Source organism: Heteronotia binoei, chromosome 6 (assembly GCF_032191835.1).
Source record: "Heteronotia binoei isolate CCM8104 ecotype False Entrance Well chromosome 6, APGP_CSIRO_Hbin_v1, whole genome shotgun sequence".
NCBI classification, from domain to species: Eukaryota; Metazoa; Chordata; class Lepidosauria; order Squamata; family Gekkonidae; genus Heteronotia; species Heteronotia binoei.
The window spans coordinates 109,478,343-109,502,382 of NC_083228.1; the positions used below are offsets into that span (position 1 = coordinate 109,478,343).

General features: G+C 43.5%; 3 protein-coding genes across 3 annotated transcripts in view; 1 reads left to right on the forward strand and 2 right to left on the reverse strand.

Annotated features, from left to right (window-relative positions):
• Window positions 1-24,040, forward strand: part of MED12L (mediator complex subunit 12L) — a 247,335-nt gene that overhangs the window by 64,021 nt on the left and 159,274 nt on the right. The window lies entirely within an intron of this gene.
• Window positions 6,659-7,741, reverse strand: GPR171 (G protein-coupled receptor 171). The gene has a single exon (XM_060240890.1). It carries the CDS (start codon window positions 7,687-7,689, stop codon window positions 6,697-6,699), a length of 993 nt encoding a protein of 330 aa, XP_060096873.1. The 5' UTR covers window positions 7,690-7,741; the 3' UTR covers window positions 6,659-6,696.
• Window positions 16,313-17,487, reverse strand: P2RY14 (purinergic receptor P2Y14). The gene has a single exon (XM_060240891.1). It carries the CDS (start codon window positions 17,466-17,468, stop codon window positions 16,458-16,460), a length of 1,011 nt encoding a protein of 336 aa, XP_060096874.1. The 5' UTR covers window positions 17,469-17,487; the 3' UTR covers window positions 16,313-16,457.

The following is a 24,040-nucleotide window of genomic DNA, read 5'->3' on the forward strand; positions in this document are numbered from 1 at the left end:
ATAGGGATTCGGCCACTCAAGCTTCAAATGAAGGCCGCGCTCGCTCACCTCTTCATCGAGCCCTATCTCGGTCGCCGCCTCGTAGAGGCCGCTCCAGATCGCCACGCAGGCGCCGAGACTCCGACTCTTCGGGCCAGTATCGACAATACTACGCCCTTTCGAGGTACGACCGCCATTTCTCTCGGTCCCCTTCTCCTAAACGTCGGTTCCATCGCCATCCTTCTCGGTCCCCATCCGTGGAGGGTTCCGATTTCTCAACGTACTCTGCTATTCGATACGCGGATTCTCCTAGACCCCGTGATCGACCCCGTGATTCCCTACGACGACTCCGGGATTCCCCACGACACCGGGACTCCCCGCGCTTCCGCGATGTCGAGCGTTTTCCCGATTCGCCTAGGATCCGTGATCGCTACTATCCGCGACCCCGTGATCAAGATCGGGCCCGAGAACCTTATCCGATCCGAGAACCTGATTATTCTCGTTACTCCCCCCGACTCCGTGAGCGACTACGGGAATGTATACAGCAATCTCGGGACTCTTACCAGGCAGAAGGTGCTAGACCGCGCACTCCGTTAGCTTCTACCTCGACTGCTCCTCCGGTCCATACCCACACGGACCAACGCGACCAGGTGCTGAAGCCTCAGACCGCCCCTTCGGACCCGATTCCGCCACCGCCCCCTCCTTCCGGTGACGACTCCCGTTCCGACGCCGACTCCGTAGCTTCATCTGACTCCGAGGACCACCCAGACTCGGTAGTCTCGGATTCGGCACCACAGCCCCGACTCTCTCCATCTGATGCCTCCAAGGCCTACCTTCATCTGATTACTGCTATGGCCGAGGCTTTAAACATTACCCTTCCGTCGGACTCACCTAAGGTCTCTGATATCGTACACGACCTTGTACAAACGGACTTTCCACCTGGTTCACTACTCCCTATGCTACCGGTGCACCTCGAAGGCCTCCGTGAGACCTGGGAAAAACCAGCCTCCATTCCCCCTACTTCTAAACGCTTGGACTCGCTTTATAGGGTTCATGCTCCCGAGGCTAAATTTCTTGCTTCCCATCCAGCACCCAATTCCATTATCGTGCACTCAGCCACTAAGGCTAAGCCCTCCAGACATCCAACACCTCCAGACCGAGAGGGCAGGAAGCTGGACACCCTGGCCAGAAAAATGTTCAACCTTGCCTCAACAAATTCGAAACTGAACAATTATCTTGCCTACTTCTCGGCCTACATCTTCCATCTGGCCAACCAATTTACACCTCTCATCCCTTCCCTTCCGGAACCCTCTCAAAAGGTGGCCTCTGGGCTAGTATCAGAACTATCTAGGGTATCGAAGCAACAAATAAATTCCATTCGCCACGCTGTCTCCTGCTCTTCAAGGGTTTTTGCGTCATCTGTCGCCCTTCGCCGTCATGCCTGGCTAAGGTCCACCAACCTACAGCCGGACATTAAGCAAAAGATCGAAGACCTCCCCTTTGATGGCCTGGGTCTCTTCCATGCCTCTACTGATGAGGTTCTCACCTCAGTGGACGACGGGCGCAAGCGCGCAAAACGTCTGGGAGTTTCTCAACCGTTCTCCCAGCAGCCTAACCGTACAAGATCCTGGAGACCATCATTCCAGAGGCGCCAACGATCTCCTAGGCGCAATGATTTCTGGAAACGGAAGAGTGGACAACAGAAACCTGCGTTTCAACAGAGGCCTCGCTCACAGCAGCCCAAAAAGTCCTCCCTTCCTTCAAAGCAGTCTCTTTGACTCTCCTCACACTCTGCCAACGCCCCGCACCCGTCTCTCACCCTTCCTCCGAACTTGGAATTCGATAACAACAGACTCCTGGGTGCTGACCATCGTGCGCCTAGGTTACGCAATCAAGTTCATTTCTCCACCTCATCACCATTCCTTCATCGCTACACCCCCGTCTTCTCCCCTGCATCAGGAGATTCTGGACTTACTGCACAAGAACGCCATAGAACCCGTCCCTCCTCTCCACCGAGGGACAGGCTTTTATTCAAAATACTTCCTAGTCCCCAAGAGGGATGGAGGCAGGCGCCCCATTCTGGATCTGAGGAGGCTCAACAAATACATCCAATACAGGAGGTTCAGAATGATCTCCCTGCAGTCCATCTTGCCCCTCATACCCAGGAATTCCTGGATGGCCTCTCTCGATCTTCAGGACGCCTACTTCCATGTGACCATCCGACCTCAACATCGGAAGTATCTGCGTTTTGCCATGGGCGAGGACCACTACCAATATGTTTCCCTACCATTCGGCCTTTCCACTGCGCCCCGCGTTTTTACAAAGTGCATGGCAGTGGTGGCGGCTGCGCTTCGCATCCGGAACATCCCAGTCTTCCCATATATAGACGACTGGCTTCTGGTGGCCCCAACTCAACAACAACTAGAGCACAACCTCGACACAGCTCTCACTCTCCTGACTTCCCTGGGCCTTCGTGTGAATGCCTCAAAATCACACCTCACACCTACCCAGGAGCTCAAATTTATAGGAGCTCTTCTCCACACCTCCCTACATCGAGTCTTTCTTCCCGAAGATCGGGCACAGACAATTATCACCCTAGCCAAGTCAGTACAACAACAACCCTGTCAGTCCGCGCTTACAATCCAACGCCTGCTGGGCCTCATGGCCGCCACTACGTCCGTCCTCCGCTTTGCCAGGTTAAGGATGCGACAACTGCAAATCTGGTTTGTAAGAGCTTACCACCCTCAGACACAATCTCAAAGTTCTTTGCTGACTGTTCCACACAAGGCGCTTCTCTCCCTCACGTGGTGGACTGTTCCCAACAATCTCCTCGAGGGCAGGCCGTTTCTGTCAACCTCTCCAACGGCCATAGTTACAACAGATGCCTCCTGGTGGGGTTGGGGAGCCCACCTAAAGGACAAGACTGTGAGAGGTCTCTGGACAACCTCCGAGAGAACCATGCATATAAATTGCTTGGAACTGATCGCGGTACACAGAGCTCTACAGTCCTTTCTTCCCCTGATAAGGGACCGGCACGTTCAGATCTCCACGGACAATATGGCAACAGTTTATTACATAAACAAACAAGGCGGCACCAGATCCCTCCGTCTCTGCCGTATAGCCGTACTGCTCTGGGAATGGTGTGTCAAGCACAACATCTACATGACTGCCATTCACCTCCCAGGTGTGGAGAATGCTCTGGCCGACTCCCTCAGCAGGTTTCGCATAGACGATCACGAATGGTCCATCAATCCAACCTACCTTCGACGCATCTTCCGATGCTTCGGAATACCCAAGGTGGACGTCTTTGCATCCCGGGACAATGCCAAATGCCCTCGGTTTTACTCCAGGAGGGGCAACGACGCCTTCCTACACAATTGGACGGGCCCCCTTCATTACTTCTTCCCACCAACTCCTCTTCTGACGCGGGTGTTGGTGAAGATAGCTCGGGATGGAACAGACTGCATCCTCATTGCGCCATGGTGGCCTCGACAACCGTGGTTCACGGGGCTTCTTCAACTCTCATGCCACACTTACCGCCGACTTCCTCCTGCGGGCGACCTTCTCTCCCAGGCCAACGGTCAGGTTCTGCATCACAACCCTCGAGTCCTGGCCCTGACAGCCTGGAGAATACACCCTCCTACCTCTCTGCAGAGGTAGCCAATGTCATCCTTAACGCAAGGAAGCCTTCCACGAGACTTTCCTATCAGCGTAAATGGAAGCGCTTCTGTTCCTTTACGACATCTAAGCATCTACAGCCGGAGTCGGCACCCTTGAACCTGATCCTGGACTATCTGCTCTCTCTGCAAAAAGCAGGACTCTGTTATTCTTCCTTAAAGGTGCATCTTTCTGCTGTCTCTGCTTTCCACAATTTGGTTGACGGCAAGACTGTGTTCTCCCATCCCTTATCCAAGTCCTTTCTTAAGGGCATGTTGCACCTCAACCCACCTGTTAAACCCTTTGCCCCGACCTGGAGTTTATCGTTAGTTCTTTCCTGCCTGATAAGGGCCCCCTTTGAACCTATGGCCACCGCAGACCTCAACCTTCTTTCCTGGAAGACGGCATTGCTCGTAGCCCTCACCTCAGGCAAACGGGCAAGTGACCTATGCGCCTTCCGTTACGATCCTCCCTACACCATGTTCCATAGGGACAAAGTTGTTTTACGACCGGACCCTGCGTTCCTGCCTAAGGTTGTCTCCCAGTTCCACTTATCGACCTCAACTTCCTTACCAACGTTTTTCTCCAACCCATCCGACCAGGGACAACGAGCCCTACACTCTTTGGACGTCAGAAGGGCTTTGTCCTTCTACCTTGATCGCACACAACCTTTCCGTAAGGACCCTAATCTGTTTGTGGCCTACGGCAACCCTCACAAGGGTCACAAAATTTCTACCCAAAGGCTGTCTAAATGGGTAGTTAGTGCCATCAGGTTGTGCTACGAACTGGCTAAGCAGCCCTTACCCGAAGGCCTTAAGGCCCACTCTACTAGAGCGGTCTCGACGTCTTCGGCTTTCCTGCAAGGCGTTTCTCTGGAGGACATTTGTGCGGCTGCATCCTGGTCCTCTCCATCCACGTTCGTCTCCCATTATGCGCTAGACGTTCGTGCGAGACGTGACGCCTCCTTCGGTCAGGCGGTCCTCAAATCCATCTTCCACTGAAGCTTCGGGTGAGTGCATCCGCTTCCATCTTTAACTTGCATACCATGTTGCATATGTTGTTGCATATTTCAGGTTGCAATGTGATTGCATTTGACTGATTACAATGTAATTGCATTTGACTGCTTGTTTTACGTGACTAACTTCTTCTTTACCAGCACCCTCCTCCAGGACACCTAGCTGGCTAGTCACCCATGTGTGGGACTGCACAGAGACCACGAAGAAGATAAACAGGTTGCTTACCTGTAACTGATGATCTTCGAGTGGTCATCTGTGCAGTCACACACGCCCACCCAGCCTTCCCCGCTGCTGGCTCCTGGTGATTGTTCATTAACCTCTTACTCTTCATAGTGTCTCTGCCAGCGGCGGCTGGAAGAAACTGAGTGGAATGGGCGCTCTCCCCCCGCTCCAGGCATGCGCGGTCGCTGCCCGCTCCCCAGGGCGGGAGGAAAGCGCGCCAAAAGACGTTATATACGAGCTATTGGAGCTCCGAGGTATGGATCCGTTGCCTGCGGCAAGACCCATGTGTGTGACTGCACAGATGACCACTCGAAGATCATCAGTTACAGGTAAGCAACCTGTTTTTTCTGTTTATGTAACCTGAAAGATGTCCAAATGGAAATAAATTCCATATTCAGTGAGACTTATCTTTGAAATCCGCCACAACTGAAATAACAACTAACTTTAGGAGGATTAGGCTGTCTCCCCCACATTTTATTTTACTGAGACCCATAGGAAGCAAAGAGATTGACGTTAGTTGTGACTAAATATTGTTCTGATGTTTCCAATGAGACATTCAGTGCTATCCTATGCAGATTTTCTCTAGTCTAAATCTATTGGACTCGAATAACTCTACATTGTGTTATTTGTCATGGCTAATTTAACCTGGGCTAGGTCCTGAAATAGTATCACAGTACATTTAAAATGTATATGATTTCTATAAATCATGTGATAACAACTGCCCAAAGAGCCTTCTCTGTTTGCTTTCAGTGGGACTTAGGTGAAACAAGAAACATAATTAAATTTCTGTTTCATTTTTTCTGTTCATGTTTAGGAGTTATATGCAAGTCAGATTTCCTGGGCAGAGTATTTTCAAAAACTGGCAGTGTTTCCCTTAAGTATGCTAGCTAAATCATGATATAATAGCATGGACATATTAAAATCTGTTCATTTGAAATGAAATGTTCACCATGAAAGTATTTTCAGTAAAGGCAGCTGTGAATTGCAAAATGCAGCAATTATTACCTGAATGGATTTCTTCTCCCTTTTTCTGAACCGTAGTTAGTGGAAATCAAATGAACAGATTGAGTAGATGAGAATCAGGAGGCAGATTACTACTAATGAAGAAAAGTTAAAACCCAAAGCATGTAATTTTGTTATTCAAGTTGTTGACTTACAGGAGTTTGCTTATTCATGGGCATGTTATGATTAATTTGGTCCTAATCTGCAGCCAAGCTCTGACCTTGTCCTTCCTTCCCAAGATCTTTCCATACAGTAGCTTAAACATTTTCCAGGCAGCACTGCAGTCATTATGAGACAACCCCCACAAACAATGCTTCAGAAATAATAGTTTGCAGCACAGGAAGACAAAAAGATATGGCACATTTAATCATCTCTCTGTTCAAAAACAATCTCTTTATACACACTCAGGAGATGGCTTTCATATTTGCAAATTCAAATGATAAAACCCTGCAACATTTCCAAAACAGGTATGGTATGTGTGAACTCCAAATTGAATGTGGTGGAGCAAGGAGAATGCTGTGGTGTGGTTGCCAGTTGCCATTAAATAAGTGGGAAATCATAAGTGCTTGTGACACATGTGTTGTACACAGCAAATACAACTGGAAATGCACAGAAAATACAACTGGGGTAAATATGTTATACTGTGGTGGGGAGGGGAGGGAAAGAAACTATAGCTAGTTCCACAGTACACTTGGCGTGATCAGAAAAATGTCCTCTGTTTCTGCCTGGAGCAAAGATGAGAGAACTGTGCACAAAAATAAAACAGAGGAAGTACATTTTACTGTGCAGTAAACTGAGCATGTGGAAAGACCTATGACCTCTAAACTGAAACATCACATCGCTGTGTCAATTCTGTACATGTTCCTTGCTGTTCTTCTGAGAAACTATATTTCTCTTTACGTGATCCAAAAGTCTTGCTTACCTGCAGTTTAAATGTCTTTGAAAGATAAAAATACAAAATAGGGTCAAAGCACAGGTTTGACACTCCAAACAGCAGGGTTGATTCTTTTGCTTTGAAGAGGGATTGTTTAAAATAGCAGTTAGTGGTTATAGCTTCGCTTTGAGTCAGAGTGTATGGGATCCGAACAATGTGGTAAGGAACAAAGCATATAATATAGCTTGCAGTGACCAAGAGTATGTTCACTAAAGCTTTTTGTACATGTTTGTAGCTTTCATTGTATTTGTTTTGATAGAGCAGTCTGATCACAAGGAAGTTGGAAATGAGCACTATGGCTGAGAAATTTAGAAATATCACAGAACATAAGAAATTTGTAAATACATGCCAGTCTCTTCCCATTTCAGTTTTGAACGCAATGCAACCCACAATTGGCACTTCTTTAATTTCTTTGATTGGAATCAGCATGTTCGGCATTGTAATAAAGAGAACCATTATCCATACTACTGCTGATATCATCTTGGCAAACCCAGGCTCTTGAATACGATAGATCTTGCATCTGTGTATTAATTGGAAGCAACGATCCAGGCTTACAAATGCCAAGAATATGATTGATACATACATGTTGATATAGAGGAGGCAAGCTGTCACTTGACAATGGAATATTTTCAATCTCCAGGGAGCAATTCCTAAATCGACAATTATTTTCACTGGCAAGGCCAAGGTCAGCAAAAAATCTGCTGTGAGGAGGTTAATTAAATAGATACTCATACACTTGCGATTCTGCTCTGTATGGGTGAAGGTCCATAGGGCAAAGCAGCTCCCAATGAAACCGATAAGGAATATCAAGTAATAAAAATAAGTAAATGGCTCCATGCCAGTATAAACATTGCAGGCTGAAACATTGTGGAAGGACATCTCAGGAACTTTATGGGATAGACAAAATATATGTCCTGGTCTAAGAGAACAGAACCTGTAGAGAATGAAAGAGGAATAAATGGATTTATCAGAACCAGTAGAGAAAATGATTGTTCCCTTATAATTCTACAGCATGAATTGTCAGACCTGTTCCTAAAAAGCGTGAGGCAATTTGCCTCTCTTCACCCTCTGGAACCCTTTATTCTGGTGTCAGTGTTATGTCTTAATGTTTAAGCAATTTCTGGGTAAATCTGTGACTCTGAGCCTGCATGAATCTCAGCAGTTTATTCATTCAGAGTTGCTCCTCATTTAGTGGGGCTGATCAACTGATATTTGTTAATACTGAGAATTACACATTGTGTTGTTTCTGGTTGTGTGCTAAACTTGTATACTACTGAAATTTAGCATTGGCAAATCCTGTGGATTTCTGCTTACACTGTCCTTCTATACAGCTTTCTTCTACACTTTCATATGTCCTTCTGCTGACGTTGTGATGAGGAAACATTAACAAAAGGGCAATCAAATTTACCAATGAATGAAGAAGGTTTTTATAACCTCCTTTTCCTCTGCCCTAAAAAGTCTCAAAGCAGCTTGTAGTCACCTCCCTTTCCTCTCCCCACAACAGTCACTTTGTGAGGTAGGTGGGGCTGAGTGAGTTCTGAGAGAACTGTGACTGGCCTAAGGTCTCCCAGCAGGCTTCATGTGGCCTAATAGTCAAAGGAGTCCCTGCTCCAAAAAAAGCCCTGCATTGTAATAGCTGCTCATGTTGATCTGATTAGGGTCCTAAGAATCTTCTTAACAGCAACAGTCCAAGGGAAATGAGGATGTAGGATGTAGACTTAAGATATGATAAGGCATCTGCATGTGGATAGCAAAGCACAATGGAATCTTGAGTCCTTAAAAGACTACTGAAACAGTAAGCCCCAGTGTTAACTTTAATTAGCTGTGATAGAATTGTAGAGTAGGAAGGGGTTCCCAGGGTCATCTAGCCAACCCTGTGCACAATGCTAGAAATTCACAAGTACCTCTGCCTTCCATGCCCAGAAGATGGCCAAAAAACCCCGCCCTCCAGGATCCCTGGCCAAACTGGCCTCAAGGTACTGATTGGCATTTCCTTGGACGTGTAAGGAAGAGCCACAGGAACTAAGCACTGATGCAACCCTTCCTGCCCTCCTTCTCAAGAACTGCCGAAGTTCACAGAATCAGCATTGCTATAAGATGCCAACTTCTACCCCGTGTTAGCATTGCTGATTCTGTGAATTTAGGCAGATTTTGTAGCAACAAAATAATACTACTTCCCCAATGGAATATGGAAAGCAGATTATAAATTCACTATTATACATTCATTTCAGTATGGTACTGTATTGTATCCAAACTGCTTATGTGGTAGTATAAACTCTGCACTTAAGCTATGATTTTCCATTTATTTATTTAAAATATTTTTTACTCATCAGTCGTATCAATAGTTTACATATGATATATTTAAAAACAATATAATTCGCAATCGTGTTTTGCACTATCCCTTCCTTTAAAATTTAGGCTTTAATTTATCAGATGGCTAACAGTTGTTTGACCAAAGATTGATTTTACATCGGAATATTATTCAGATACATTATTGAAAGTGAATACACAGTGTGCCTAAGATGTCCGTTCCACAGCTGGAAGAAAGCCCTTTTGACTGAGATAATCCCAATTCTCCTTGTCCAATTTGTTTTGCAGTGAGAATGTACGTCCCTGTAAAGAGATTGCTTAAGGTTGGACACCATATTGCTTCTACTGAAACACACACACACGTGCACAATCACTAATATAGTGAAGAGAAAGCTACACTATGGTTCCAGTTACCAGACCTGAATCCTTGATAGCCTTTTTACAACAACCATTATACTTCCAGCACATTACACTTACAATCTTTTATAAAGGTAAAGTGTGCCATCAAGTCATGACTGACTCATGGTAACCCCATGAAGTTTTACCTCACAGGGTGTTCAAGGCATGCGATGAGCAGGTGCTTTGCCATATGAAATAGCCCCAGTCTTCCTTGGTGGTGTCACTTCCAATTTCTAATCCTAGCTTCTGATGAGGTCAGGCTAGTCTGGGCTACTAGGTTACTATATAACTCTTTATAATTCATTGTAATTTACATTGCCTAGTTTGCACTGATGCCAAGTTGGTAAATGCTTCAAAAGGAATGAGAATCTACATACCTGCTGTATTACCTGCAGTAGTATCTGAAGCATCGAGTGAATCAGTTAAATGTCAGTATTGTCCAGTGATGTGCCTCTTTCCCCCCTTCAGCATGTTGGCTAATGTTTTCTAGCTTTTTTCTTAGCTGACATTATATGAAAGGGGTGGGGGTGGGGAAGCTTGTGGTTTTGAAATGTGCCGGTTGACGTAAATGAAACTAGACATTTTAAAGGGCATGCTTCATAAACAATTAAGAGCTGCTCAAGGAAAGTATTTGTGAAGTAGTGATTTTTAAATCAAAAGGTGTGGGGAGAGAGAAGGGAGAGCAAAGGACCTTAATTTTAATTGTTTGTAATTATATATGCTAATTGTGTAAATTTTTATTTGTTATCTTTTGCCTTGAGTCCTGCATGTTGGGAGAAAGGTGAGATGTACAAATGTTGCAAATTTAAAAAAGAAAGTGAAAAGCCATTGCCCTTTGCACATTTTTATACAATCAATTTAGTATGTCGATAGGTGTGCATGTAAAAGAAACAAAAAGGGTATCAAGATTTCCCTCTGAGATTCTTCAATGAATTTGAACCACACTAGTTTTGTGGTTTAGCTAGTTTATTCAGGCTGTTTTAAGGATTATATATGATGTGTAGGTTGTATATGATGAAGGCAGGCATTATTAGATGAAAAGGAGAGATTGGATTTATATCCTGCCCTTCATTACCCAAAGGAGTCTCAGACTAGCTTACAATCGCCTTTCCCCTCCCCTCCCGACAACAGATACCTTGGGAGATAGGTGGAGCTGAGAGAGCTCTGACAAAAACTACTTTTGAGAGGAACAACTCTGTGAGAACTTGTGACCAACTCAAGGTCGCATCAGCAGGTGCATGTGGAGGGGTGGGGAATCAACCTGGTTCTCCCAGATAAGAGTCCACACAATTAACCACGCATTTACTATCCTCTTATGGAGTGATTACATTTAATATATATTAAGAATTCCGTTATCCTAGCCAGGACTCATCTTGACCCAGTTCATAGTGCCTGTCAGTGAAGCTGAAATGATAGTGTTCTGCAAGGCTTTTTTGAACAGGAGTGGACAGGAACGCAGCTCCGGCTGGCTTGGTGTTAGGGGGTGTGGCCTAATATGAAAATGAGTTTCTGTTGGGCTTTTTCTACCAAAAAGCCCTGGTGTTCTGAGTTAGCTAAATTCTGGATTTAACAGGTTGAATACTTGAGATGGAGCACAAGTCAGTTGGATAAACCATGTCATTATTTTTGTGTATCTAATATCACTGTTTTCCTTTTTGTTTCTGGTTTTATAATACATGAGAGACCAAAATAGGAATTGAATTGGCTGTAATGTTTAACAAAAGATCTGCAAGATGGATAGGAATGCTGCTAAACTCTAAACATATGAACTAGACTGCAATATTAGTGATTCTACAACAAGCCTCACAGCTCTCTTTCTGTATGAGCCATCCTATTCTGAATTACATCTAAAATGGAGCCAGCCGTTTGTTCTTCTTCACAGGCATACATTAAGTCACCTAATGATCTGAAACTGCAGGTGTCAAAGGATTTCCCTAGTCAGCCTTAGTCTACAACTTTTTAAGTTTGCATGAAGATCACCTTCCACTTTATCAGGGAGGAACCTCACAGTGTAATCCTATAATAATAATAATAATAACTTTTATTTCTATCCCGCCCTCCCCGCCTAGGCGGCTCAGGGCGGCTAACAACAATTTATACGTTAACATAAATAAAACTTTAAATTTAACAGTTAAAATTAAACATATAAAAACCAGTCAGTTAAGTTAAAATACATAATTTACATTACACTATATATAAATATATCTGGCAGTAATAAACTATTATAGCGCTGGTTCTGCCAGTTTAGACAATCTTATATGAGTGTTCTTATATTTAATAGATGGCGGTTCTTTATATCATGCAACTCAGCAGTCAGTGTCATCATAGGCTTGTCTAAAAAGGGCGGTCTTGCAGGCCCTGCAGAATTGATCAAGGTCCCGCAGGGCCCGCACTTCCTCCGGAAGCTGGTTCCACAGTGCAGGTGCCGCAACTGAAAAGGCCCGTACTCTAGTGTTTTGGAGTTTGACCTCTCTCGGCCCAGGGGTAGTCATTTTGTTTTTACCCACTGACCTCAGGGCCCTCTGGGGTTCGTATGGGGAGAGACGGTCCCTTAGGTAGGCTGGTCCTCGGCCATATAGGGCTTTAAAGGTGATAACCAACACTTTGTACTGGACCCTGTAGTTAATTGAAAGGGTACTTCAGCCCATTGAAATTACTGGACTAATTCAGCATGGAATTGCACACAATATTTTTTTACAATAATCAGGGCTTTTTTTTGTAGCAGGAACTCCTTTGCATATTAGGCCATGCCCCCCTGATGTAGACAATCCTCCTGGAGCTTACAGTAGGCCCTGTACTAAGAGCCTTTAAGCTCTTGGAGGATTGGTGTGTGTGGTCTAATATGCAAAGGAGTTCCTGCTACAAAAAAAGCCCTGACAATAATGAATCATATTTTCCCTTCCTTAGCCACTACAGCTCTTTCACACAGGATACCATCCTCTTGTGGCTCCTTACCTCCCACTCTTCCAGAAGAAAGGAGTTCTTTGAGCCCTTTTAAAGGTCTGCTGAGAAATTTCAGGTTCTGAGAAATGTATTCCACCTTCTCACAAAAGCTGAAACTATTCCAGGCTGAGTAATAATCATACTTGCCAGGGGTACCACTGACTTCCTGTGTCCTTAATCTTGTGATGGGTTTTGTCTTCACAGATAAAGTACTTGCTTCCCCACTCAGTGTTCTCAGCTAGCAGGTTCAAAAGGCCATAGCCACTTCCTAACACTCTTAATTTTGTTCCACCAGTTGCTGTTGAACCTCTAGGATCAACTCTAAACATAACAGCATGCTGTATCTGAAAATGGTATTTTCTCTCATGACGGGTAGGAGGGACTATCAAGGGTGGTGCTGGGATGCAATAGGAGCTTTGTATTAGTGGAGCTGAGGGCAGATGTATTGGGAGTGATTTGGTGAGATTAGTTGCTCTACTTACTCCCCTGCTTTTGGAAAGCACTCACTTTGACTGGGAGCCATGAAAATGAAATAGGATTGAAATACAGAGGAAAAGCATGATTGTTTCAAACAAAGGTGTACACACACATTACTCTTGTACCCTTTTTATTTGTAAGGGCAATATTTTAATGTCACATGTGGAATATGACTCACCTAAACCTGAGATTGAGACTACCCCTTTCACAAAGATAATTGGTTCACTTTTACCTCTACAATAAGCTTCTGATTACTGCAAATACTACTTGGATGCATACTGAAGAAGGCTACATACCTGAAGAAAGTTGAGTAATGCACCCCTTGCCAGTTTTAGTCAGAACTGAGTACCAACCATGCTGTGAGCTTTATCTGGAAAAGAAGCATTATTTCATAACTCACTTTAACCTCCAGGTGGTTCCTTTTTACCGGTGAGAAAAAGAGCAGAAACAGCCACCACTGAAGCATGTTTTCAATATAATGCTGGTGAGGCAAATTAACTGAGCCATATGACTTTGCATGTGTTCACCGTCATATTTCAAGTAACCTGTTATCTAAGCAGGAAAGTCACGTCTGCTTGGTTTGCACACCAGAGATATGTGGCCTGGTAATTAAGGTTTGCACAGGTGGAAGTCCATCTTAACCAGAACATCGAATGTATGCAACATTGCACATATAAGGGGTTTTTTTTTGCTTTATCACAAAGGGTTGCCAACTCACAGGTAGCACCTAGAGATCTCCCCCATTACATTTGATCTCCAGATGACCAAGATCAGTTACTCTGTAGCAAATGGTTGCTTTGGTGTAATGCATAGACTCTTATCTGGGAGAACTGAGCGTGATTCCTCACTCTTGTGCTATTGGATCAGCCCTGGTGCTACAAAGAGAAGGCGCATTGGCTGCTCTGCTTCTTGGGCCAATAGTAGAGTGCTGCAGCAAGGGAAGAACAGCAACAGTCAGTCACTGGTTGGGGCCAATTACTGGGATCATGCAACTCCAGTATTACAGCAGTTATACTGCGACTGATTCCCCACTAACCTTATACCACTCTCACGCTCCTCTTCTCTGTGGGACTTCCATCGGATTTCACACTATCTGCCTCAGGGCTGCAACTTGCTTTACCTTTTTTGCGTGGCAAACAAACTGTTTTTTAGAGGATCTTGTTTGCTGTGGAGAGGCGGAGTGAATTGCAGCTCTGGGGCAAATAGTTTGAAATCCTACTGAAGCTCCACAGAGAAGAAGAGAGTGAGAGCGGTGTAAGGCTAGTGGGGAATCAGTCTGTTGGGTTTGACCTTTGAAGCCTTATATGGCTTGGCGCTGGGGTATCTGTCATGTTCCTACCTGGGAATTAAGATCACACGGAGGGGCCATCTTCCCTGCCCCATTGACCAAAGAAGCCTGTCTGGTGGGTACATAAGAGGGGGCCTTTTCAGTGACAACCTGACAATTCTGGAACCAGGAAAGTACGCCTGGCCCCCTCACCTCACTCTTGACCTTTAGGAGACTACTAAAGACAGTTTTATTCGTATAATGGGATTTGATTAGTTTTAAATGATTGATTTTAACTAGTGGTTTTAATGTATTTTGTAGTTGCTTTTTGTAGGTGGCTAATGAATGTTTTAAACCAGCTGGGGTCTTTTGCTGTAAATGGGCACTCCCTGCAGACATACATGTGGTGCTTCTAGTGTCTTCTGAAGCATGTCTTGCACTGAGAAGGTGGAGGAAAGCTGGGGAAGTGATGGTGTTTGGTTTCAGTTTCCAAAAGAAAGTAGAAGATCTGATCCCCAACTCTGGATTCGTAAGAACATCTGTGACTGGCCAACCAAAAGTGCACAGCTGTTGCCTGCCTGGAGTAATTTCAGTCAATCAGTTCATAGGGAGCAATCTGAAAATCTTTTTATCATTTTCATTTCAAGGCCTTTTGTATTTTGTGTGCAGGACCCAAGAAACAAGCAGGCACTAGGGAGTACATTGGTGGGAGCCACATTAAGGGGTAACTACTCTAAGAATGGTACTGTAGCACCACTGGTAGTCTTCTACAGCTTACAACTTAAACCACTGCAACACATATGAATGAACAACTGCTTCTCTTAGGCTGCAATCACATATACTAAATAATGCACTTTCAATCCATATTCAGTGCACTTTCCAACTGGATTTTGCTGTGTGAACCGGCAAAATCCTGTTGGAAAATGCACTGAAAGTGCATTATTGTGTGTGTGATCGCAGCCCTGGATAAGGATATTCCTCTTTCACAAGCTTTGGGAGAGACCTTTCCTAACAGACAAACCCCCAACTTAAAACCAGCTTCTTACCAACAACAATGGATCACCAAAATACAAACCCAGGACCCAAACCCTGCAGCAAACTTAGATACCAACTTTACCCCCATATATACTCAGGTACTTCTAAAAACAGCAGCTACACCATCTTGGGCTCATTTACTTACATGTCATCTAATCTAAGCTATCATGTGCCAACTGTGCGCTTTAGCTATCTATGTTGGACAAATGTGTCATTCAATGAATACAAATATGACATAAGAAATCACAGTATTGGGAAACAAGTGGGTAAACATTTTAATTTTCCTGGACATACTCTTTAAGATCTGAAAGTCATTGTTCTACAAAAACTTTAAAGGGAGTATTCAGTGTGAAAATGCTGAATTCAACAAGAAGTTATGTCCTCCTCGCTCAAACCAAGACTCATTTCCTTGTTCATTATAATTTTTGATAACCCAACGGGACCCACTTTAATAGACATTTATTAACGTGTTATACCGTAACCCTTTGTTGATATCAGCTCTCCCTTGCTTCAGACTTTTTCCTTAATTAATCTGCCCTACTTTATTGCATTTCTGTTTATTTTTATTACATGAGTTTAGAACATCTGACCTCTCTCACCATTTGTTATGTAAGGTAAGTTCAAGTTCATGATCTAGAGAAATCACACCTGATTTAGGATACCAGGACTTTTTTTTTACCCTGCTCCTCCTCCTGTCCTTCTGTAATATTCTGGATAAATATGATGAAAATGGTTTTCTTTCTTTCCACTGCATCTGAAGAAGTGAGCTCTGTTTCATGAAAATTCATGATAAAATAAATGTTAGTCTATAAGGTCCAACTGGACTTCTTTAATTCCCCATTCCTTCGCATGCACCTGCTGGTATGATCTTGAGTCAGCCACAAGTTCTCAGCAGAGCTGGTCTCTCAAGCAGTCCTCTGAGAGCTCTCTCAGCTCCACCTACCTCGCAGGGTGTTTATTGTGGGGAGGGGAAGGAAAAGGAGATTGTAAACCACTCTGAGTTAAGGACAGGGTATAAATCCAATCTCTTCTTCAGTTTTGTAGTTCTACAGAGGAGTGGGGGAAGGGGCAGTGTAAGAGCAATAACTCAGTTCAGTTGAGACAGATGTGTGACTGTCCTCTGAATAAGCATTTGCAAAACTGCTACAACATACACTTGTTCCCTTAAACTGGTACAACACAGCCCAGTTTTGGCAGTGTATTTTGCTAAAAGTGTTTATGTAATTACAGTTTCACAAACTGCATTTGACCTTCTTGATCTAGAGTTCTCTAGTTCCTCTGATGTCTTCAGCTTGAGGTGCAGTTTTTGGTACAGCCTTTCCTTGAAGGGTTGGCAAAGGAATACATAAATAATAGGATCAAGGCACACATTTGCAGCGGATAGTATTAAACTGAATTCTTTCATGTAGAACAGAGGTCTTTTTGACTGGCAACTATATTGTGATGAAGTTTGACTTAATGTATATGGGATTCTGCAAATATGATAAGGAACAAAACAGATGATAAACACAAGCATAATAGTGAAAATATTCCGATTGGTTTTTTTCCTTGTTACTGTAGAGTTTCTTTTGAATTTTCTGTGGGAAATGTATATTTTTCTTGCTATAGAAGTGTAGCAGGCTATTAATATAATGAATACAGTCCAAAAAATTCCTAGGCAGATGTAATTTGAACCCTTGTGCCATTCTAATCCCAAGTCACTCTTGAGCTTCATACAGTTTTCTGAAATTTCTTCGCTGGGTGTTTTGTTGGTTAAAATCATATTGGGAAGTGACACAAGAATTTGCAACCCCCAGGCTAATAAGCAGAGTATTTTGCTGCAACGAACGTTGTGAACAGTGGTGACATACTGCAGCTTCACAACTTTGGAGCATCTGTCAAAGCCTATGAGCCCAAACAGAGTGATACTGATATACATATTAGTGTAAAAGAGAACAGCTGAGAAACGACAGACAATAACATTGAGCTGCCAAGGGCCAAGTTTTGTGTCAGCAAGGATTTTGAATGGGAACATTAAACTCATGATGAGGTCAGCTATGACAGTGTTCTTGAGGTAGACAACAAAAGTTGTCTTGCTAGGGACATGTAGGAAAATCCAGGCTGCTACGCCATTCAGTAGGATCCCTCCAATAAAGATGAAACTGTATATCACTGGGATGGCTTGTCTTGTTATTATTGTGCTGTAGTTGCAGCGGCTTCCTAAACTGGTATAGTTAGAGTTCGACATTCTTAGTTCATTTTCGGCACCTACAAGCAGAGAGAGAAATTCAGTAAGAGGGGAAATTGCTTCAATATCCTCCGTTAGAAGTTTGTAGTCTATTTATTGTAGCAATATTGTAGAACCATTCTAAAATAGCAGTTCTGAGTATTAGTACAAATACAAGTATAACTTGAAGCTAATGTTAATAGTGAATAATTTCCACAAGAGTAATCCTTATGACCTTTGACTTACATCCTAGAAAGAAACATTTGTGCTTTCCCAGATAAATATTTATGGTGAATAGCAGCTTAGATGTTTACAACTGCATGACCCCATTTGAGTGTCAAGACAACACTTTCTAGATCCGTATTACTCATCATGAAGTTCCTTAAAAGGTGGCTCCAATTCTTAGAATCCCTTCCTGTCCACAGGTTTATTTATTTTAAAGGTAGCAGTACACAGTGTTTTCTCACTTTTTTATCATTCATCACACACACTTCCTCTGAGTGAATTTCCAGTTATATGAATACTGACGCTCACATGTAAATATTGGCATTTGTAATCCCAAATTAATTTGTAAATGTCAGTATTTGTTGGCCTGTGTATTCATTGCTTAGACTCATGCAGGTGAATGCTGGTAGTCTCAGCTGGGAAGAGGCTGTGGTTTGCTGGTAAAGCATGTTTTGCAGGCAGAAAATCCAGTTAAATTCTCTAGTTAAAGCATCTCAGGTAAGGAGACCTGAGACTACAGAAATCTACTGCCTGCCACAGTAGATGGTACGGAGCTAGATGGACCAGGGGTCTGATGTGATATGCTACAGCTCTGTGTGATTGTACAAGTTATTGTCTTGTCAGTAAATTTTGATGTCTCTCTGATTTTGGACAGTGTTAAAAATTCCAGATGAATTTTGATTCCCAGATGTAGTCTAAGAATCTCCATGTGGGAATTAGTTCTTAGAAGAAACTTGAATGTGTTTTAAGAATTTTTAAAACAAGAATATTTAATATATCTGTGTGATTGTTTGTGACCAAGATGAAGCCAGAATTTAAATAGCTTCTTCTCATTATGAGAGTATGTGCAAGAGTGAGAAAGGAATCAGATACAAATTAGAGGAACTAGGATTGATGAGACTCCCAAACTCTTGCACACCTGTACAATACCCCACACCTGTGGGCTGGAGAGACAGCTGTTAAAGTGCTCCAGTTCCTTATGCATTCCTTTCCTGCATATTATTAGAAGACAAAGTTTTTGTTTCCAGGTTTTTGTGTCCATTGGCATGAAGACAGCCTTCTTAGTTCCTGATGGACTTACTGTCCTTATCAAAACTGCATTCCTAACACTAATTTCCCCACCACCACTTCTGTTCTTTTACCCAGAACCTCCTCCAGGGATTTGGTTTCTGTGTGTGTGTGTGAGAGAGAAGAAACAGGAAAAGCAGCAACAGAGGTTTCATTTGCAGCCCTCACTCCTGCTGCTTATTTAGAAAGAGATGCTTCTTGGCAGATGCAAAGACAGCTCGGAATGAGGAAGTTTGGTTTTTGAGCCACAGAAACACAAGACATCTGGCAACACTGTTTATATCAATGTTCTTTTTTCATTTAGTATTATGGTCTGTGACACAATTGCCAACATGATGTTATGGGCATTATGGGCTGATTAGCATGTTATTTGAAGTGGAAGGTTTGGCTTCATTTTGTCAGTGTCTGGAATGAGAGAAGGTGCTTTATGCTGAGTTTATTGCAGGGGTCCACATTCTGTGCATTTCATGTCTATCATGAGATGTTTCAAGAGTGAAGTCACGTTTTGTCTGCTCACTGTTTAGAGGAAGCACTGAAATTAAACCTGAGTGTGTGAACGGACTTTCTTAGAACTGTAGAGTTGGAAGGGGTTGTATAGGCCATCTAGTCCAAGCCTGATCAGTGCAGGAAATTCAATGCTACCCCCTACAGATGGACCCCCTGGTCCAATCGTTTTGAAACTTGGGGGGGTACTTTGGGGAGAGGCACTAGATACTATATTGAAAATTTGGTGCCTCTACCTCAAAAAACAGCTCCCCCAGAGCCCCCGAAACCTCCAGAACAATTCCCCATTATACCCTATGAGAATCGATCGCATAGGGTCGAAGACGTTTCCCCCTCTCCCCCCCCCTTTCTGGCCAGTCTGAAGCAGCAGATCAGCCTCTCTACTCACCATTTGCTGCCAGCTTCTTCACAGAAACAGACACACCATCCTAAATTGAAGCCTTTCACGTCAAGCCTCTGGAGGTTCAAAGGCACATGGTCCTTTGCAGGCGGGCGGGGTTCCCTCTCCCCTCCCCTCCCGCCAGCCAGCTGATTAGGGCCAGAAGCAGCCTGGGAAAACTGAAGAAAGGCTGCTGCGATTGGGGCTGGCTGGGAAGGGCCGCCATTCCCCCCCCCCGCGCTTTCCAGATTTTTGGCTAGCGGGGGGAGAAGGCTCCAAATCGGGGATCCCCAGGCAAGGCAGGGGATTTGGGAAGCCTATGTACATCTGTGTTTCTTAAACAGTTTAAATTCTTCTCCTCTTACAAGCTTACACAAATTCTGTCTCCCTCATTCATCCAATACCAATCATCTGTTTCTTAAATAAATGTTCAGAGAATCTCACAAGTAGTAGTATGCATAATACAGCCAACTGCTAATTGAGATAATCTGTAAATTGTGGTAGTACTGCTGCAGAGGCATTGAGAGAAATAGAACAGAATGTCTTGCCTTCTCCTTAAAACGACATTAAGCTGAGAAGTACAAGAAAGAAACAGCTCTTTGGGAACTACCTTCTTTCCAATTTGCATTGAGATGATCGGACACCCACATTAATCCTGTTCTAAGTGCCCAGTGCTTGGGGGCATTCAGTCTTCCCAGGGTTTGGCCGGTTGGTAAAAAGGATCCACCTGCTTGAGGATCCTATTGCTTCCTCTCTTCCAATTTTAGCTGTATTGTGTCCTCTATAACGTCTACTAGTTAGCTGCCTGGTGCTCTCAATTTCTTGGGTGAGGCTATTGTTAGATTTTTTTCTGGAACTTGATTGTCTTGATGTTAATTTTTAAAGAGCTAACTTTCTAGTCTTACAATTTATGAGAAAGCGTCACAAAATATTTCTTGTGCAGTACTCTGGTACAACCCCCCCCCCCCCGCTATTTCTTTCTTTTTTTTTTAGAAAAGCCCTAAAAACTGGTGCAGGATTAAAACAAATACTGATTTTATTTGAGACTCCCTTTACTCCTTTTGAGGAGCACCATGGTGCAGAGTGTTAAAACTGCAGTACTGCAGTCCTAAGTTCTGCTCATGACCTGAGTTTGATCCTTGTTGGAAGCTGGGTTTTCAGGTAACCGGCTCAAGGTTGACACAGCCTTCCATCCTCCCGAGGTTGGTAAAATGAGTACCCAGCTTGCTAGGGGGAAAGTGTAGATCAGGGGTGGCCAACGGTAGTTCTCCAGATTGGCCATGCTGGCTGGGGCTGATGGGAGTTGTAGGCAAAAAGCATTTGGAGAGCTACCGTTGGCCACCCTTGGTGTAGATGACTAGGGAAGGCAATGGCAAACCACCCCGTAAAAAGTCTGCTGTGAAAACGCTGTGAAAGCAACGTCACCCCAGAGTTGGAAACAACTGGTGCTTGTACAGGGGACCTTTCCTTTCCTTTCCTTTCCTTTCCTTTCCTTTCCTTTCCTTTCCTTTCCTTTCCTTTCCTTTCCTTTCCTTTCCTTTCCTTTCCTTTCCTTTCCTTTACTCTTTTTAAAATATTTGTTAAGAATTCTGCTAATTATCCTAAAAAATTGAGTGAGTCCCTGTGAATTAATGTTTGGTCATGCAGAATCATCAATGCAAAAGTGAAGCATTTCCCCCCAAACCAATCTACTTCATTATTAGAATAGGCATGTTTTAAAAGACTTGTTAGATTCTTGTTGCTAATTTAGATAGGCAGAGAGAGAAACTTAGCAGAGGACCAAGTATGAACATGTTATAGAAAGTCTGTCAGTGAAAAAAAAGCTGCAATGCTTATTTCAAATGCAGTATTTACTTACCTCAAAAGGCTCCTGAATGGTCTATTGGTATCAGCCATTAATTCTCCTTCAAATTGATGCACAAGCAACACTTGCTACTATTCCTGCTTCACCCTTTAAAGTTTGAGCATTGCTACTTTCACTCCAAAACTGGACTTTTAAAAATCCATTGTTAGTACAGTCTTACAGCTGCTATGTGTGGATTAAATGTCAAATGCTGCAATGGGCAGCTCCCTTATACTTCCACAAGGGGCAGTTCAGAACTGCTTGTGAGAGTGACAAATTTGCAGTCTTTGGCAAAAGAATAAATGTTTTGAAGCTCCAACCTTTTTAAAAAAAAACTCCAAGAAAAAAAAAGAGGCATAGCTATTATAGTAACTTGGGAAGCGTGCTGAAAAATGGTTCACAAGGCTTCAGCTGCAGTCACTTTGAGTTCTCTGGAAAATGTTGTAATGATTTTGCAGGGGTGGGATGAGGAATGAGTTTTCCTTGGCTATCTGAGTAGCCAAGTGGCCCCTGCTTTCTGCCTTCAAGGCATGTTGACCTAAGTAATGCATTGCTACAGCCATTGATTTTGACAATAACCCCCTTTTATCAAGCCACTTACGTTTATTATCAGGGCAATAAAATAACAATTTCTATTTTTGTTTAGACTTTCTTCCAAAGTGTACAAAGCAGTGGATGTGGGCCATTTGTCCTTGCAGTAACCTTTTGAGGTAAATTCAGGTGGATAGCCATGTTGGTCTGAAGCAACAGAAAAAAGTTTAAATCCAATGACACCTTTAAGAGCAGTGAAGTTTAATTTAGGGTGAAAACTTTAATGTGAATGTACAATACATGAAAGCTTATACTTCGTTGGTCTTAAAGATGCCATTTGTTCTTTTGAAGCAGGTTAGACTAGGAGAGACTGAGTGACTGCTATGGCTCCCTCCGATGTGTGTTTGACGAAGTAGGGTTTTGAACTTGGGTGTGCCTGAATATCATTTGAATTCCATGTGATGGTGGAGTCTAATGATCAGGACTGTAGATCTGGTCCTAAAAGTTGCCAAGGGGGTAATGTATTGGAGCGTTGGTGCTGGGGTTTGGGTGGGTAATACTTTTTCCGGGATTGAAAATATCCTCTGGGTGCTCAGACTGGGGAAGGGGTCACTGTAAATAAGGGAAGCAAGATAGGGGAGGGAGTTAACCCTTTCTCATCACATATCTACCTGCCCTCCGGTTGCTTTTAGGGCTAAACTACTCATCTGGAATCCCACTCATAGAATTCTAGACTGTAGTTTGGCCCAGCACACTGGCCCAGCACACTGCAAAATGTGACATTACCTTATCATTCACATTCTAAAAACACATGCACATGAAAGCTCTTTGGACTTTTTTTTTTGCTTATTCATTGTGACAGTTCCTTGAATCATTCCAAAATGGTAAGGTCTGCATTAAAAGGTTCATTCCTGTTGGGGGCAATACATGCATTGGATGTGACATGGTGATATGGTTCAAATGGCAGAAGAGTTTCTGCAACAGGGGAGGCACTTTATGCCAGAGAAAAGTGTCTTTGCTGACAGAATAGATCCACAGCAGCCAACCTATTTTATCAATTGTTTCTAAATGTATTTTGACCTTTTATGCTGCAAGCCACTTCAGACTTTTTATAGTAAGGTGATGTAGATTAATCTTAAATAAATAACTGCATGTGTGATGTTGCATTGTAACACTGCATTTCTCTGATGTATTTCTGCATATTATTGGAGAAAGATATATGCAGTAAAAATATGACGTGGATCCTGAACAGTGCAAGTAGAATAGTGCTCAAACAGGGGTCTCCAACCTTTTTGAAGCTGTAGGCACTTCTGGAATTCTGACACAGCATGGTTGGTACAGCCACATAATGGCTGCCAAACAATGGCTGCTGCAGGAGGCAGGGCCAGCCACAAAATGGCTTCCATAGCTTACCTTTAGTCACACAGTGAAGATCCTTGTGCAGTTGCTGCCAAAACAATGTTTTCACAAATCTGAACAGCCCGTCAAATCTCCAGTGGCCAATCAGAAATCTTACTGGGCAAAAGACTCACCTAGCCCCACCCACTTTTTAAAACGCACTTGGTGGGCAGCAGAAAAGGTGTCCGTGGGTACATGACAACAGGAACTACACTGGGAACCCCTGCGCTAGAGGAAGGCACCTTCCTTGTATTTCTGCTCTCAGTGTAATCTTCTATGTCTCTGTATTTTGATCCTGCAGGTCAGTGGGCCTGAAGGAACAGTGCAAAAAGCAAATTGGGAGTCTGCTGTGTGGGTCTGTTGGAAACTTGTTCCATCAGATGCTGCTGCTGCCCGGATGTAGCAGCACGAAGGGATTCAAGCCTAAATATGCACCATGTGAATAGATGCAATGGGAAAATGCTTCTGTTTGACTATCACATGATAGCTATAAAATTTAAATGATGGTTACCAGGGCTAACTCAAGAAATATCTGGGGACTTTAGGGGTGGAGCCAGAAGTCTTTGGGATGGAGCCAGGAGCAAGGTTGTAACAAGCATGATTGAACTCTGAAGGGAGTTCTGGCCATCACATTTAAAGAGACTG

What these genes read in the sequence shown, in the direction of transcription:
- P2RY14 (XM_060240891.1), bottom strand. Translation starts at nt 17,468, where the DNA reads ATGTCGAACTCTAACTATACCAGTTTAGGAAGCCGCTGCAACTACAGC.
- GPR171 (XM_060240890.1), bottom strand. Translation starts at nt 7,689, where the DNA reads ATGTCCTTCCACAATGTTTCAGCCTGCAATGTTTATACTGGCATGGAG.